Here is a 16,366-nt window from a genome sequence, read left to right on the forward strand (position 1 = left end):
AGTGTAGCTTTATAGGAGGCAGGTAACAGCAGGTACTGTGGCAAGATAGAGTATGTGAACCCTTTGAAATTACCTGGATTTCTGCAGAAATTGGTCATAAAAATTGATCTGATCTTCATCTAAGTCACAACAACAAACAAACACAATCTGCTTAAACTAATAACACACAAACAATTATATGTTTTCATGTCTTTATTGAACATTCACAGTGTAAACATTCACAGTGTAGGGTGGAAAAGGACGGCCACTCCTAGGGAGAGTAACAACAGTGCTGAACTTTCTCCATTTATAGACCATTTGTCTTACCGTGGACTGATGAACGTCAAGGCTTTTAGAGATACTTTTGTAACCCTTTCCAGCTTTATCCAAGTCAACAATTCTTAATATTAGGTCTTCTGAGATCTCAGGCAATGCTTCATGTGAATAGCAAACTCACATTTTGTGAGTGTTTTTTATATTGCAGGGCAGCTCTAACCAACATCTCCAATCTCATCTCATTGATTAAACTCCAGGTTAGCTGACTCCTGACTCCAAATGTCTTTTGGAGAAGTCATTAGCCTCGGGATTCACTGTAACGCTCGTCGTATGAAGTAGAAGGAGACCAAGGTGCAGCGTGGGTAAGCGTTCATGATATTTAATCAAACTGAACACTGAAACAAAATAACAAAGTGGAACAAAAAGAAACAGTTCTGTCAGGTGCAGAAACACAAAACATAAAACAACTACCCACAAAACCCATGTGGGAAAACAGCTGCCTAAGTATGGTTCTCAATCAGAGACAACAATAGACAGCTGTCCCTGATTGAGAACCACACCCGGCCAAAACATAGAAATAGAAACATAGAATGCACACCCTAATCACACCCTGGCCTAACCAAAATAGAGAATAAAAACCTCTCTATGGCCAGGGCGTGACATTCACATACTTTTTCCAACCTACACTGTGAATGTTTAAATTATGTATTCAATATAGACAAGAAAAATACAATAATTTGTGTGTTATTAGTTTAAGCAGACTGTGTTTGTCTATTGTTGTGACTCAGATGAAGATCAGATCACATTTTTTGATGAATTTATGCAGAAATCCAGGTAATGCCCTTTCAAACACAGCTAGTGCTCTGTACTGGACATAAGTAGAGAGGACAAAGAGTCTGATACCATCATCACCCTCATCATCATCACCCTCATCATCATCACCCTCATCATCATCACCATCATCATCACCATCATCACCACCATCATCATCACCCTCACCATCATCACCACCATCATCACCCTCATCATCCTCATCATCACCACCATCATCATCACCACCATCATCATCATCACCACCATCATCATCACCACCATCATCATCACCATCATCACCATCCTCATCATCACCACCATCATCATCACCATCCTCATCACCACCATCATCATCACCATCACCACCATCATCATCATCATCACCACCATCATCATCATCCGATCCACAAGAGGTTTTAAAACACCCCTGTGCTCTGAGGAATAACACATATTGTAGTATTTTGAGTTCGTGAGATCATGTTATTGAGCACTTCTGGTGTTTTTTCATGGGAATGTATCCAGTGTAGAAAGAAAAGCCTGTATCAAAATGTGTTCATAAGGCTTTAGGGCTGAATCACACGTTTGGATTATGTAGAACTGTGTGTCAAAGGAGCAATTGACTTCTGGGGGTGTGTTATGTTTTTGGTTTTTCATTCATCTTGTCACCCAGAACCAACGTGGTCACGAGAGACTTGTTTTTCTTTTAACAGTGTTGTTCATTGCAGAAAGCGTCAACATGTGAATGTTTCAATAGCCCGCGGACTTAATAATTAATGCTTTTTTTAACGGAAAATTATTGGAACACCGTTCTAGTGAAAAAAAATTTTTTGTTACTTGATCTTATAAAGCATTACAATGACTGGTCTCACACTTTGACTACAGGGAGACATTCAGAGAGAGAGAGAGACCCACAGGCTGCTGAATACAATGTATGAAAGACCAGTTTCTGTCTTACTAAAGATGTCCCTTGGAGAGGAAAGTAACAGAACATAGCCTACTTTGGTTCTGGGACCTCAATAGGTTGAGGAAAGTAACAGAACATAGCCTACGTTGGTTCTGGGACCTCAATAGGTGGAGGAAAGTAACAGAACATAGCCTACGTTGGTTCTGGGACCTCAATAGGTGTTAGTTACAGATAATTGAAAGGATGAAACACAATAGCTGCTCAGATTGACTAAAACAACCTGTATAGCTGGAGCCTGAAGTACCGACGTTAGACATTATCTCTCTCTGTATCTCACTCTGTATCTCGTTCTGTATCTCTCTCTGTATATCACTCTGTATCTCTCTCTGTATCTCGTTCTGTATCTCGTTCTGTATCTCGTTCTGTATATCGTTCTGTATCTCGTTCTGTACCTCGTTCTGTATCTCGTTCTGTATCTCGTTCTGTATATCGCTCTGTAAATCACTCTGTATATCGCTCTGTATCTCGCTCTGTATCTCGTTCTGTATCTCGCTCTGTATATCGTTCTGTATCTCGTTCTGTATCTCGTTCTGTATATCGCTCTGTATCTCATTCTGTATATCGTTTTGTATCTCGTTCTGTGTATCGTTCTGTATCTCGTTCTGTATCTCGCTCTGTATATCGCTCTGTACCTCGTTCTGTATCTCGCTCTGTATCTCGTTCTGTACCTCGTTCTGTATCTCGCTCTGTATCTCGCTCTGCATTGCCCCTGGTCATTATGAGGTCCAGTCCATTGACATGGTTACCACAGGACTTTAAAAACGAGCTCGACGACTTTACAGATCTCAGACTTTATAACAGTGTTATAAATATATGCAGAAATCAGATAAGATCCAGGTTTTATTAGCTTACAGAAACGACCATAAATTAAATGCATAATCATAGTAAGATAGGAGGTTATACATCTATTAGTTTACAGAAATACCCATCAATTCCATTCAGCATACTGTATTTCATCCAAGATATTTAAGCAAATACAATATGTCGAACGCTGTTATGTTGTGTTCTTCTTTGTTTTCCCATGATTCTGCTGCTAGAAGGCCCCGCCCATAACTCACCAGAGATATTTTTTTGATACTGTAAACTTTATTGAGATTCTGTTGATTACAGGCAGACGATTTCCTCACATAAAGTGCAGTAAATCCACTGGTGACCATATATATAACTCGAGTAACGGCGTCGCGCACCCCAACAATCTGAGGGGGGGGGGCGTGTTTGTCTCTGTACTATTTATGGGCATGACCACTCTGAACTCGTGCACCGTTTAAAACAACCACTCTGTAGCAAATGCACAAATCTTTGCTGTTCCCCTTAATCTTTTTTGTTTTGTTGCACGGCGATCGAATGTTCACTTATGTCTGCAACTTTGGGTCCATTTAAAGCAAAAGGTATTCCATAAACACATCCCCCTGAACCCAACTCATTCGCATGTTTTGAATTATTCATGTGTTTTCATTCTTGCAGAAAAAAATATGTTGTTATCTCTGCTGTGATTGGTTGTCATTGGTGAGGAGGATCCAAAGTTTTTTTGTTGTTTTTTTAACATAGTGGAGCTGCCATACAGACCTGATGAGTCACTGGGGACACATAGCCAATGAGATGGCTAGCTCGTCTGACAGGTCACAACCTGAAAGGCTAGATGACTTTGTTTGCTTTCTAAAGCTCACAAAGAACCATTCCGTACCAACAAACAAGCCCCAGTCAAACATGACCTTTATTCTTCTCTGAGAAAATATATTTCAATACAAATTTATTATTTTTTTTGTTTCATTATTGGATTTAAAGCAACACATTGTGTTTTCCTAAAAAATAACTAACCAATTTATAATGCCTTGAGCTGTTAGTTGGATTATGTATATATTTTAAAAATGTACTTATCTAGGCAAGTCAGTTAAGAACAAATTCTTATTTACAATGACGGTCTACACTGGCCAAACCCAGACAATTGTGCACCGCCCTATGTGAAATGTGACTCCCAATCACAGCCAATTGTGATACAGCCTGGATTCAAACCAGGGGGTCTGTAGTGACGCCTCAAAGCACTGAGATGCACTGCCTTAGACCGCTGTGCCACTCGGGAGCCAATATAGTTTTAACCCTTTAATTCAAACCAGATGACAAAAGGCTGCTGAGTGGTGTTAACGCATTCGTTCTGCATACCACTGATGTGACGTGAACTCAGTGACACACAGGACAGGTGTCAAGTCTTTCTAACGTGTTCCACATTCCGCACCACTACTGTACATTGGGTTACAGTGCCACCTACTGGTGACAGATGAGAATATTAGAGCTGCAACATGTCACCGCTTGGTGTATGTGATGTTTGCTCGGTGGAAATGTTAGGAGAAAATAGCCCATTCGCATCAGAGTACAGAGGCTATGGGTAAATAATACGAGTCTCTCAAACCAAGTTCGCTGCTGGAGAAGCTACCACCCAAGGGAGAGACATCTCAAATTGTAATCAGCATTAATGTACCAGCTCAGCAGAAATGTCTGCAAAGATTGAGCACAATCTCCCCCCCCCCCCCCAAAAAAAAATCTCACTCCTAGGCTAAAAAATGACGGCAGCAAAATTCTACCTGTGCAGTGCCTACGGGTCCGGACAATTTTGCGCATACTAATAAATAACACAGCAGGAGGAGGGATCCATTCCATTGACGCCACTGGCATTGAATATAGCGTGATGAGCAGCTCCAGCACGACCGGGCACAACTTACTCAACGGATGAAACACCTGACGGGCCTCTGCGAGAAGTTACAAACATATTCCTCCAAAAAAGAACAAAAAAGGACCTCGTCTATATTATTTTCTCTCGTTTAGCCAAGAGACTGGATATATGCAAAAGCACAATGGTGAGTGTTTTTCATTTGGAATGGCTGACATTTTGGGGTTCACACTAGACATAAATGAATATTTTTTTTATATGTTAAGATTGCATTCTTGTTTTAACTGTCTGTTTTTATCAACATATGTTTTTCTTATTTTTTTTCTTTCCTTTCCATTTCATTTGCAAAAAAACACAATGCAATAACCTACAGTGTCTGTGCTATTGTCGTTTCTTAAACTTGTGACCATTTTAATCTTGCACGATGTTATTTTGTCTAATGGCACAGCTCCCATGGCGCAGTGTTCATTCCTACCGCAACCCCCCCCCCCCCCCCGACAGGACGGTTCAGGGGGTGCAGTGCAGTTTGTGGCAACTCTGAAGAAATACAGTGACGCATCGAAAATAAACCATTACTGTCACTGAAAGGAAGAATGTTATTTTGCATTTTGCACAGAACAGAATGTCATCAGTGTAGTAACATGTGAATTTACAAGTGAAAATGCCTTCATCATGATTATGCATTGAATCTTCTGTTCTGGGAAAGATGTTTATTGAAACCCTAAAAAAATTAGAATGACCTAGAAAAACTGTAATTGCAGATATTAATTAGGATTAACTATACAGTAGTGTCAAATACTCTCTTACTATCATAGTCTTTCTCTTTACTAATGAAGAGAATGAGAGAATGAGAGTGAGTGAGTGGAGTGAGTGAGTGAGTGAGTGAGTTAGTTAGGGTGTTTCTCATTTTTTCAGTCATGCTATCAATAACGAACGTGTTGCTTGCAGGACAGGAAATTGGGCAGCTTTGTGTTAGTTTCAGGGTGTGTTGAGAAATCGTAGCCTGACAGGAGAATTCTACAAGACTTGAATGGGTAAGATTAACAGAGTCTAACGATGGGGAAGCAGTTCGACGATGGGTAAGATACAGAGGTCTACAGACCTGAATGGGTAAGATACAGAGATCTACAGGACTGAATGGTATACAGATCAAGACGAGTGAGAACAGGAGTCTCAACAGACTGACATGGTAAGATAACCAAGAGCTACAGACGAATGGGTTAAGATACAGAGTCTACAGAAATTGAAATGGGTAATGATACAGAGTCTACAGACTGAATGGGTAAGATACAGAGTCTAACAGACGGCAATGGTAAGAACAGAGTCTAACAGACTGAATGGTGTAAGAACAGTTAAGAATTGAATGGAACAGTCTTACAAATGTGGATAAATGAGGAGTAGGGATATAAGATTTACAATGTATAGCATTACAAATCTGAATGGGTAAATACACGGTCTACAGACGGAATGCGGTAGGAATACAGAGTCTCAGAACCTGAATGGGTAGGTTAAGTCTAACTATGGGCAGATCGGTACAGACGGAATGGGTAAGATACAGAGTCTACAGACTGAATGGGTAAAGTACAGAGTCTACAGACTGAATGGGTAAGATACAGAGTCTACAGACTGAATGGGTAAGATACAGAGTCTACAGACTGAATGGGTAAGATACAGTCTACAGACTGAATGGGTATGATACAGAATCTAGAGACAGAATAGTTAAATTACAGAATCTAGAGACAGAATATTTAAGTTACAGAATCTACAGGCAGAATAGTTAAATTACAGAATCTAGAGACAGAATAGAAAAGTTACAGAATCTACAGGCAGAATAGAAAAGTTACAGAATCTAAGATGTAATGAAGAAGCAATACCACACACACACACACACACTAGTACTTTATCTAGTACTTGAACTAGTACTTTATATAGTACTTTAACTAGTACTTTATCTAGTACTTTAACTAGTACTTTATCTAGTACTTTATCTAGTACTTTAACTAGTACTTTAACTAGTACTTTAGCTAGTACTTTAACTAGTACTTTATGTAGTACTTTAACTAGTACTTTATCTAGTACTTTATCTAGTACTTTAAAGTTTGATAGAGCTGGGTTTCCATCTATGAATTGTCTAGCTGGATTTTGGTGGTGACTGCCTGGTGATTACAGCAAGTTAGGAGTGAGTAAAAGTCAGGTTAATGAGACTGAGGGTTCCCCAGAAATAGCAGCCAGCTGGGCCCCTGGCCTGGCAAGTGTTGCCCAAACATGGCGACCATCTTTCCTCCCCAGTAGGCCCCTGTCCATCACTCAGTCTCCAGAGGGGGCAGCTAGAATGGGGCAGGTTTAAAAATAGTCTGTGACTAGGGCAGAGGGAATTATCACTAATCCCTAGTGGAGACAAGGATTCATATTTTTAGGGCCAGTTTCCCAGACCAAGATTACACCTGTTAATGGACAAAAAAAAAGCATGCTCAGTTGTGAATCTCCATTGGAATAGCTTCTTAGTCCAGAACTAGGTTTAATCAGTATCCGTCTGGGAAAGTGATCTTTAGATGGTAGTGTCCCTGTGTGTGTCTGAATTAGGCCCATAAACTGGGTGTATCAGGAGTCAAGGCCAATACATCACTGACTCATTGTCACACAGACTTAAGTCAGACATTATTTAGTGTTATCCTGCCGTGTTCTGGTCTGTTCTCATAGATAATTGTAGGGTATTTTGAGTTTTCTGACTTCGGCAGCAGCTGATGATGAGGCAGAGGCCACAGAGGGACTGAAGGCCTAGTTATCTCTTCTTGAGAAAATTATGGTTGTGTCTGAAATGGCTGCCTATCCCCTATATAGTGCACTACTTTTTACCAGCACCTTATGGGCCCTGGTCAAAAGTAGTGCACAAAATAGGGAATAAGGTGCCATTTGTGACGCAGCCATAGTTGTCCTGGATGGAACTGCAGAGCTGAGCCAAAAGACTGACCTTGTAGTTTTGAAATGCAGTCAGAGAGAGGAGAGGATGACAGTTATTTCAGTAAGTTCTTGGCTGGTCGTTATCTCTGCAGCAGGCACCCATTTCTGTCTCATCTCCTCTTCTGCTGCTGGTCGTTATCTCTGCAGCAGGCAGCCATTTCTGTCTCATCTCCTCTTCTGCTGCTGGTCGCTTATCATCTTGCAAGGCACAGCCCATTATCTGTCTCTCCTCCTCCTCTCTTCTGCCTGCTCGGATCGTTATCTAATCTGCAGCAGGCAGCTCATATTCTGTCTCTTCTCCCTTCTGACTGCTGGTCGTTTCTCTGCAAGCCAGGCTCAGCCGATTCTGTCTCTCATCTGCTCATTACTGCAGCACGCACTGTCCGTTATCTTGCAGCAGGCCAGCCATTTCTGTCTCTCTCCTCTCTGCTGCTGGTCGTTTATCTCTGCAGCTAGGCAGCCATTTCTTCGCTCTCTCTCCTCTTCTAGCTTGCCTGGTCCGTATATCTACTGCAGCAGGGCAGCCATTTCCTGATTACTCCTCTCTCTTTGCGACTCGTACGTTTCTCACTGCTAGCACGGACATTTCTATTCTAACTCTCTTCTCGCTGCTGGCTTCGTTATCCTGAGCAGGCTATCTTTCTAGTCTTCATCTCCTCATTCTGCTGCTGGTGCGTTATCTCTGCGCGTGCAGCCCCACCAACTTTTCTGTCTCTTCTCCTCTTTCTGCTGCTGAGTAGTTATCCTTCTGAGTTACAGGACACCCCTATCTGTATAACTCCTCTTCTGCTGCTAGTCGTTTATCTATGCCATGACAGGCAGCCGATTTTGTACATCATCTCCTCTATCTCTGACTGCGTCGTGTATCTCCTGAAGCCAGCCGCCATAATTCTGTCTCTTCTCCTCTTGCTGCTGCTGGTCCGTCTACTTGCTAGAAGGCCCAGCCATTTCTCTGTTCATCTCCTCTTCGCTGACTGGTTCGTTTCTCTGCAGCAGGCAGCCATTATCATGTCTCTTCTACCTCTTCTTCGCATGGATCGGTTAATCTACTGCACGCAGGCACCCATTTCTGTCTCAACTCCTCTTCTGCTGCTGGTCGTTATCTCTGCAGCAGGCAGCCATTTCTGTCTCAACTCCTCATGTTTGTCAAGGCTCTGAATACCATAGGATAACATACTGTGTGTCCCAAATATACTGTGTGTTTCTATATAGGTCACTATTAGGGCGTACACACTGTATGACTGACAGACTACCCTGTCTTGTAATGAACCTGTCTGGCCACCTAGACATCAACAGATTCTGGCAGTTTGAAATCAGTCACCTTGTAAAGTAAACACTATAAATCTGATTCATTCCAGTAATATCTTTCCTTATATTTCTCATGCAACAAATAGATACTTACAGTATGTGTACTAAGCAACATATGATAACTGGAAAACAACAATCTGCCCATAATGTAGACATTCATTGGCTGTGATTCAATGTGGCTTAGTACTGAAGCAGGACTTTCCCATAGTAGCGGTTTGAAATGGAACAGTAGCAGTTTGAAATGGAACAGTAGCATTTCCTTCACTCCGTCATTTCCTGCAATTTCTTAGCGATGAATGATTAACCAGTGGAAGCAATTAAAAATGAAAACCACTGTTCTGAACTAATATTCATACCAAAAAATGTGAGGGTCCGTAGACACATCGACTACATAGCTCCACATCTATAGTACACAAGTCTTTTATATCCTGCACTACACAATTAGATAGAACATGGTTAGCTAGCTACGTTACGTTACGCTAGCAACGTTACGTTATGCTAGCTACGTTGCGTTACGCTAGCTACGTTACGCTAGCTACGTTATGCTATCTACGTTATGCTAGCTACGCTAGCTACGTTGCGTTACGCTAGCTACGTTACGCTAGCTACGTTACGCTCAGCTCTTTTGCAGAAAAAATATCTACAATCAATGCTTTAGCTAGATTCTTTACATCCTCTGGGTTTCACTAGATGACAGCCTGGTTTGCTGGTTTGCTCAGAAGTCCCTAAAACATTAAACAACACAAATTACAATTCATACAAATGTGGAAAGCCCATATCTCAAGATAAATGTATAGCTAGTCAGATTACAGATGTAACTCTATTCTACATCAAGTAGCTCATGCCAGCAGAAAAGTTGATTTAAAAACACCTTATGGAACAGCGGGGACTGTGAAGCAACACAAACATTGGCACAGACACATTTATTTTTTTTATTTTTTTATTTTACCGTTATTTTACCAGGTAAGTTGACTGAGAACACGTTCTCATTTGCAGCAACGACCTGGGGAATAGTTACAGGGGAGAGGAGGGGGATGAATGAGCCAATTGTAAACTGCACATGCACATGCACACACACACACACACACGATAACATACACACTATACATAGACATGTATTTAGTACTGTAGATATGTGATAGTGGTGGAGAAGGGACCTGAGGGTACACAGTGTGTTGTGAAATCTGTGAATGTATTGTAATGTTTTAAAAATTGTATAAACTGCCTTAATTTTGCTTGACCCCAGGAAGAGTAGAGCTGCTTTGGCAGGAACTAATGGTGATCCATAATAAATACAAATACAGATAGCTTGTTAAATAGCGTTTTTCTTAAATTAACTTTGACAACAAACAAAAAAAAACATACTGGTCAGTCTCTACATTAACTAATATATTCCTCTTAACTGTACATTTTTGTTGCATGATTCGTTATGAAATATAATTACTTATATTAACTTCCATCCTAGTATTTTTTTTTCAGCCATTATTCTCGAAGCAACTCTCCAGGGTTGGGTCGCAGAGCATCATGGGAGTTTTGGGAAACACTCGATAGAAAGTCTGCATCTCGATTCGCTTCGTTTGGAGCGCCAACTAGAGGGCTTAAAAGGCACTACACCTCGCTCAAACTTTAATTAGGGTGATTGGGATTGAGCCAAATCTGTTTAGGGAGAGGCTAATACAAACAAGGTATAAGAAGGAAAATATACGTTTATATACGTTGAATCATGGGTCCCGTACAAGGGGCCTGTTGTACCCATAGAAGAGTAGCAAAGGGTAGCTGCCCTTCTCCTCCTGTAGAGTGACTTAAACAGGAGTTCCAACAACAGCTGCAGCAACTGTCTGGTCTTCCCCCCTCTCTCTCTCTCTCCTCCTCTGTCTCTTCTACACCACCACCTCTTCTCTCTCTCTCTCCTCCCTCTGTCTCTCTCTACACCCCCCTCTCTCTCTCACTCTCTCTCGCTCTCTCCCTCTCTCTCTTTCTTTCTCTCCTCTCCCCTCTCTCTCTTTCTCTCTCTCCCCTCTCTTTCTCTCTCCCTCCCCTCTCTCTGCCTCGACCCATCTCTACCTCCTCCCCCTTCTCTACTCTTTCTTCTCTCCCCTCTCCTCTCTCTCACTCCTCCCATCTCTCCCCTCTCTCTCTTTCTCTCTCTTCTATCCGCTCACCATCCCTCGTGTTTCTCATCCTCCCTCCCTCTCTGCTTTCTCTGCCGCCCGCCCCCCTCTCTCTCTCTCTCTACCCCCCACCCTCACATCTTCTCTCTCTCTCTCTCTCGTACCCCGCCTCTCTCTCTCCTATTTGTTACCTTCTGTTTCTGATTTCTCGTGTTTTCCACCTAGTGGGGACTACATTAAAATCTCTGGGATGACACAAAACGAATCATCATATGGGCATATACACGGACCAACAATTAGGAACAACTCCCTAATATGGACTCTACAAGGTGTCGAAGGCGTTCCACAGGGATGCTGACCCCATGTTGATTCCAATGCTTCTCACAGTTGTGTCCAGTTGTCTGGATGTCCTTTGGGTGGTGGACCATTCTTGATACACACAGGAAACTGTTGAGCATGGAAAAACCCAGCAGCGTTGCAGTTCTTGACACAAACCAGTGCACCTGACACCTACTATCATACCCCGTTCAAAAGCACTTGCCCATTCACCCTCTGAATGGCACACATACACAATCCATGTCTCAATTGTCTCAAGGCTTAAAAATCCTTCTTTAACCCGTCTCCTCCCCTTCATCTACACTGATTTGAAGTGGATTTAACAAGTGACATCAATAAGGGATCATAGCTTTCACCCGGATTCACCTGGTCAGTCTATGTCATGGAAAGATCAGGTGTTCTTAATGTTTTGTACCCTCAGTGTATCATAATAATTTACACACATGGTGTCAGACAGACGATACACATCTGAATTCTTGGACCTCTTAGACCACCCTGTGTTATCCTCCATGTGGTCAGGTGTTATCACTGTCTATTTCATTCACATTGTCTCTTCTCCTTCTCTCCCCGTCTCTCTCATCAGCGTGAGTGTATCTCTGTTCACGTGGGCCAGGCTGGAGTCCAGATGGGTAACACCTGTTGGGAGCTGTACTGCCTGGAGCATGGGATCCAGCCAGACGGACAGATGCCCAGTGACAAGCCCACAGGTAACCTCGACGACTCCTTCACCACCTTCTTCAGCGCCACGGGCACCGGGAAGTACGTTCCACGCGCCATCTTCGTCGACCTGGAACCCACCGTTATCGGTAAGATGTTTGTCTTTTTACAGAAACTTTTATCCTTTTGAAAAACATTTCAACATTTACGACGCACCTACTAAAGCAAATCTCAGATGTTCCAGTGCATTCCATTTCTAAATGTGTACACAACATCATCCACTGGTATCTGGTCTTCTCTCCATATAGAAAAATACTGTTTTCTCTTTCTCCAGATGAGGTGAGGACAGGTACCTATCGCCAGCTGTTCCACCCTGAGCAGCTCATCTCAGGCAAGGAGGATGCTGCCAACAACTACGCCCGCGGTCACTACACCATCGGCAAGGAGATCATTGACTCCGTCCTGGACAGGATCCGTAAACTGGTAAGACTGCTTGAAGAATGAATTGTTGACAATTAGATACATGATATGATAAACAAGAAGCTTTTCTCCCATAACCCTCGTAACCCACAACCCCCGTAACCCGTAACCCATAACGCCCGTAAAGCCATAAAGCCTCGTAAACCCATAACCCCCGTAACCCCCGTAACCACCATACCCGTAACCCATAAACCCTCGTAACCCATAACCCTCGTAACCATAACCCCTCGTAACCCATAACCCTCGTAACGCCATAACCCCGACTACCCGTAACCCATACTCGTACCGGCTAACCCGTTAACCATAAGACCCTACCTAACTGCCCGTACCGCGAACAGCTAACCTGCGTAACCCATAACCGCCGTAACCCGTAACCCATAACCCTCAGTAACCATAACTCCGTAACCCAAACCTCTCGTAACCATAACACTCGTAACCCCATAACCCCCGTTACCCATAACCCCCATAAACCCATAACCGCCCATAACCTTCGTAACCATAACCCCCGTAACCCGTAACCATAAACGACCCGTAGCCCCATAACTCGGTAACCATCACCCCGTAGACCCCAGTAACCCATACCCCCGCTAGACCGCGCATAACCCGGCGCCGTAGACCCCATACCCTCCGTAACCAATCCTCTCGGATGAACCAGATCACCCATAACCCATAACCCTCGGTAAACCATAACCCCGTACCCGCTGAACCATAACCCCGTACCATACTCGTAAACACCCCTACCCTCGGGTAAACAACCATAGACACCCAGTAACTCCATACCCGTCGTACCCATGAACCCTCGACAGGACCCGAAGACCCACAAACACCCAGAGTCCTCGACAAACAACATAACACCTACGTAACACCCTAGACGTTTAATTGTCCAATATCATTTGATAACGGTTGAACCATCAAAAATAAAAGGGGAGAATAGAACAGCTATGTGGTACACCACTGTTGATGTTTACTGAACTAAATTAGAAAGACGAACATTTCAATTCAAAGATTTTTACTGAGCTTTACAGTTTTCAATAAGGAAATCAGTATTCGGGCCCTAATCTATGGATTTCCACGGAAGCCTGGGAAAACAGATACTTTTTTTTTTTTATTTTAAGTAAAGGGCTTGGATCGAAACACAGTCACGTATCTGAGGTGTGACTCACCATCACCTAAATGGCAGTGGCTGACACAGTCTCCTTCGATGAGAAGGTCGTCAGGTTGTTGATTGCCTGTGGAATGTTGTCCCACTCCTCTTCAATGGCTGTGTGAAGTTGCTGGATATTGGCGGGAACTGGAACACGCTGTCGTACACGTCGATCCAGAGCAACCCAAACATGCTCAATGGGTGACATGTCTGGTGAGTATACAGGCTATGGAAGAACTGGGACATTTTCAGCTTCCAGGAATTGTGTACAGACCCTTGAGACATGGTTTTTGTGCATTATCATGCTGGAACATGAGGTGATGGCGGTGGATGAATGGCACGACAATGGACCTCAGGATCTCATTGCGGTATCTCTGTGCATTCAAATTGCCATCGATAAAATGCAATTGTGTTCGTTGTCTGTAGCTTATGCCTGCCCATATCATAACCCCACCGCCACCATGGGGCACTCTGTTCACAACGTTGACATCAGCAAACCGTTCACCCACACGACGCCGTACTGGAACATTTTTCTAAAATGACGTTGGAGGCGGCTTGTGGTAGAGAAATTAACATTCAATTCTCTGGCAACAGCTCTCGTGGACATTTTCTGCAGACATTTTAGAGGAGCCTTCTATTGTTCCCAACACAAGGTGCACCTGTGTAATGATCATGCTGTTTAATCAGCTTCTCGATATGCCACACCTGTCAGGTGGATGAATTATGTTGGCAAAGGAGAAATGCTCACTATCAGGGATGTAAACAAATTTGTGAAAAACATTTGAGGGAAATAAGCTTTTTGTTCGTATGGAAAATGTCTGGGATCTTTTTATTTCAGCTCATGAAACACGGGACCAACACTTTACATGTTGCGTTTTATATTTTTGTTCAGTGTAAATTGCCCCTAAATTCATAGTGTCTGATAATTCTGTGTTGATGTGCTGGTCTGATAGGCTGTGTTGATGTCTCCCTCAGGCTGACCAGTGCACTGGTCTCCAAGGTTTCCTGGTCTTCCACAGCTTCGGAGGAGGCACTGGCTCTGGTTTCACCTCCCTGCTGATGGAACGTCTGTCTGTCGACTTCGGCAAGAAGTCTAAGCTGGAGTTTGCCATCTATCCAGCTCCCCAGGTGTCCACAGCTGTGGTGGAGCCCTACAACTCTATCCTGACCACCCACACCACCCTGGAGCACTCMGACTGTGCCTTCATGGTGGACAATGAGGCTATCTATGACATCTGTCGTAGGAACCTCGATATTGAGCGTCCCTCATACACCAACCTCAACAGGCTGATCAGTCAGATCGTCTCCTCCATCACTGCCTCCCTGCGTTTCGATGGAGCCCTGAATGTTGATCTGACAGAGTTCCAGACCAACTTGGTGCCCTACCCCCGTATCCACTTCCCTCTGGCTACCTATGCCCCAGTCATCTCCGCTGAGAAGGCCTATCACGAGCAGCTGTCAGTGGCTGAGATCACCAATGCCTGCTTCGAACCGGCCAATCAGATGGTGAAGTGTGACCCTCGTCACGGCAAATACATGGCCTGCTGTCTCCTGTACCGTGGTGACGTTGTTCCCAAGGATGTCAATGTAGCGATCGCTGCCATCAAAACCAAGAGGAGCATCCAGTTTGTGGACTGGTGTCCCACTGGCTTCAAGGTGGGTATCAACTACCAGCCCCCTACGGTGGTTCCTGGAGGAGACCTGGCCAAGGTCCAGAGGGCCGTGTGCATGCTGAGTAACACCACAGCCATCGCTGAGGCCTGGGCCCGTCTGGACCACAAGTTTGACCTGATGTATGCCAAGAGAGCCTTCGTGCACTGGTACGTTGGTGAGGGCATGGAGGAGGGAGAGTTCTCTGAGGCCAGGGAAGACATGGCAGCTCTGGAGAAGGACTATGAAGAGGTGGGCATCGACTCGTTTGAGGAGGAGGAAGAAGGAGAAGAGTATTAAACAACGAAATTGCTGGTTTGGTTCCCGGAACAAAATGAATGTTAAAAGGTTAATTGCCAAATGAGTCCAAAGGAGCCGTCAAATATTTTGGTTATTGTATCTTAATTATTAAACTGTATTTAATTTGTATGTCGTTGACACTGAATTTAATATCCATATCATGAAATTCCACATCTTAGACAATTTAGAAATGAAAAATTACTGTAACACTGAGAAGTTACCCCTTTTCTTTGATTTGAAGAATACTGTTGCCTTGCCAATGTTTTCCTTTTTTACTGAGTTATTGTAAATCAACGTTTTATTGACGGCTAAATCAGAAGTTGTACAGGAACATGCTAGTTTTTATAATGAGGCCCTCATCCATAATGTCCTAGCTCAATAAAGTTATTCTCAAAATATATCGCTTTATTCTTCTTTATTCACACCCTACGACACCATGACTTGATTAGATGTTGCAATTAGTGTGTTTTACTGTAGCCAAGGCTTTAAATTACCAGCAAGGATACTTTATGAATGAATACAGTTGGCTAAATGCTAATTAGCCCCTAGTATATTATCCTACCGGTATTCTGGCTTTTTGATTACTGCTATCAATGTTGGATTTATTAACTCATCTCAGCCTTCATAAATGTGGAGGATTTATGTTTGGGGCTAATTAGATCATTCGATATCCACTTGGCGGCTTCAGAGCGAAGTGGTATCGCATAAAGGTGCCCGCATAC

At 43.2% G+C, this 16,366-nt stretch overlaps 1 protein-coding gene across 1 annotated transcript; it reads left to right on the forward strand.

Annotated features, from left to right (window-relative positions):
• The first annotated feature begins 4,681 nt into the window (after positions 1 to 4,681).
• On the forward strand, positions 4,682 to 16,042 carry LOC112077510 (tubulin alpha chain-like). The gene is made up of 4 exons (XM_024144004.2): positions 4,682 to 4,884; positions 11,997 to 12,219; positions 12,405 to 12,553; positions 14,670 to 16,042. The coding sequence occupies exons 1-4, from the start codon at positions 4,882 to 4,884 to the stop codon at positions 15,642 to 15,644; spliced, it is 1,350 nt and encodes a 449-aa protein (XP_023999772.1). The 5' UTR covers positions 4,682 to 4,881; the 3' UTR covers positions 15,645 to 16,042.
• The last annotated feature ends 324 nt before the right edge of the window (positions 16,043 to 16,366 follow it).

This window comes from Salvelinus sp. IW2-2015, unplaced genomic scaffold (genome assembly GCF_002910315.2).
Source record: "Salvelinus sp. IW2-2015 unplaced genomic scaffold, ASM291031v2 Un_scaffold4638, whole genome shotgun sequence".
In the NCBI taxonomy this organism is placed as follows: domain Eukaryota; kingdom Metazoa; phylum Chordata; class Actinopteri; order Salmoniformes; family Salmonidae; genus Salvelinus; species Salvelinus sp. IW2-2015.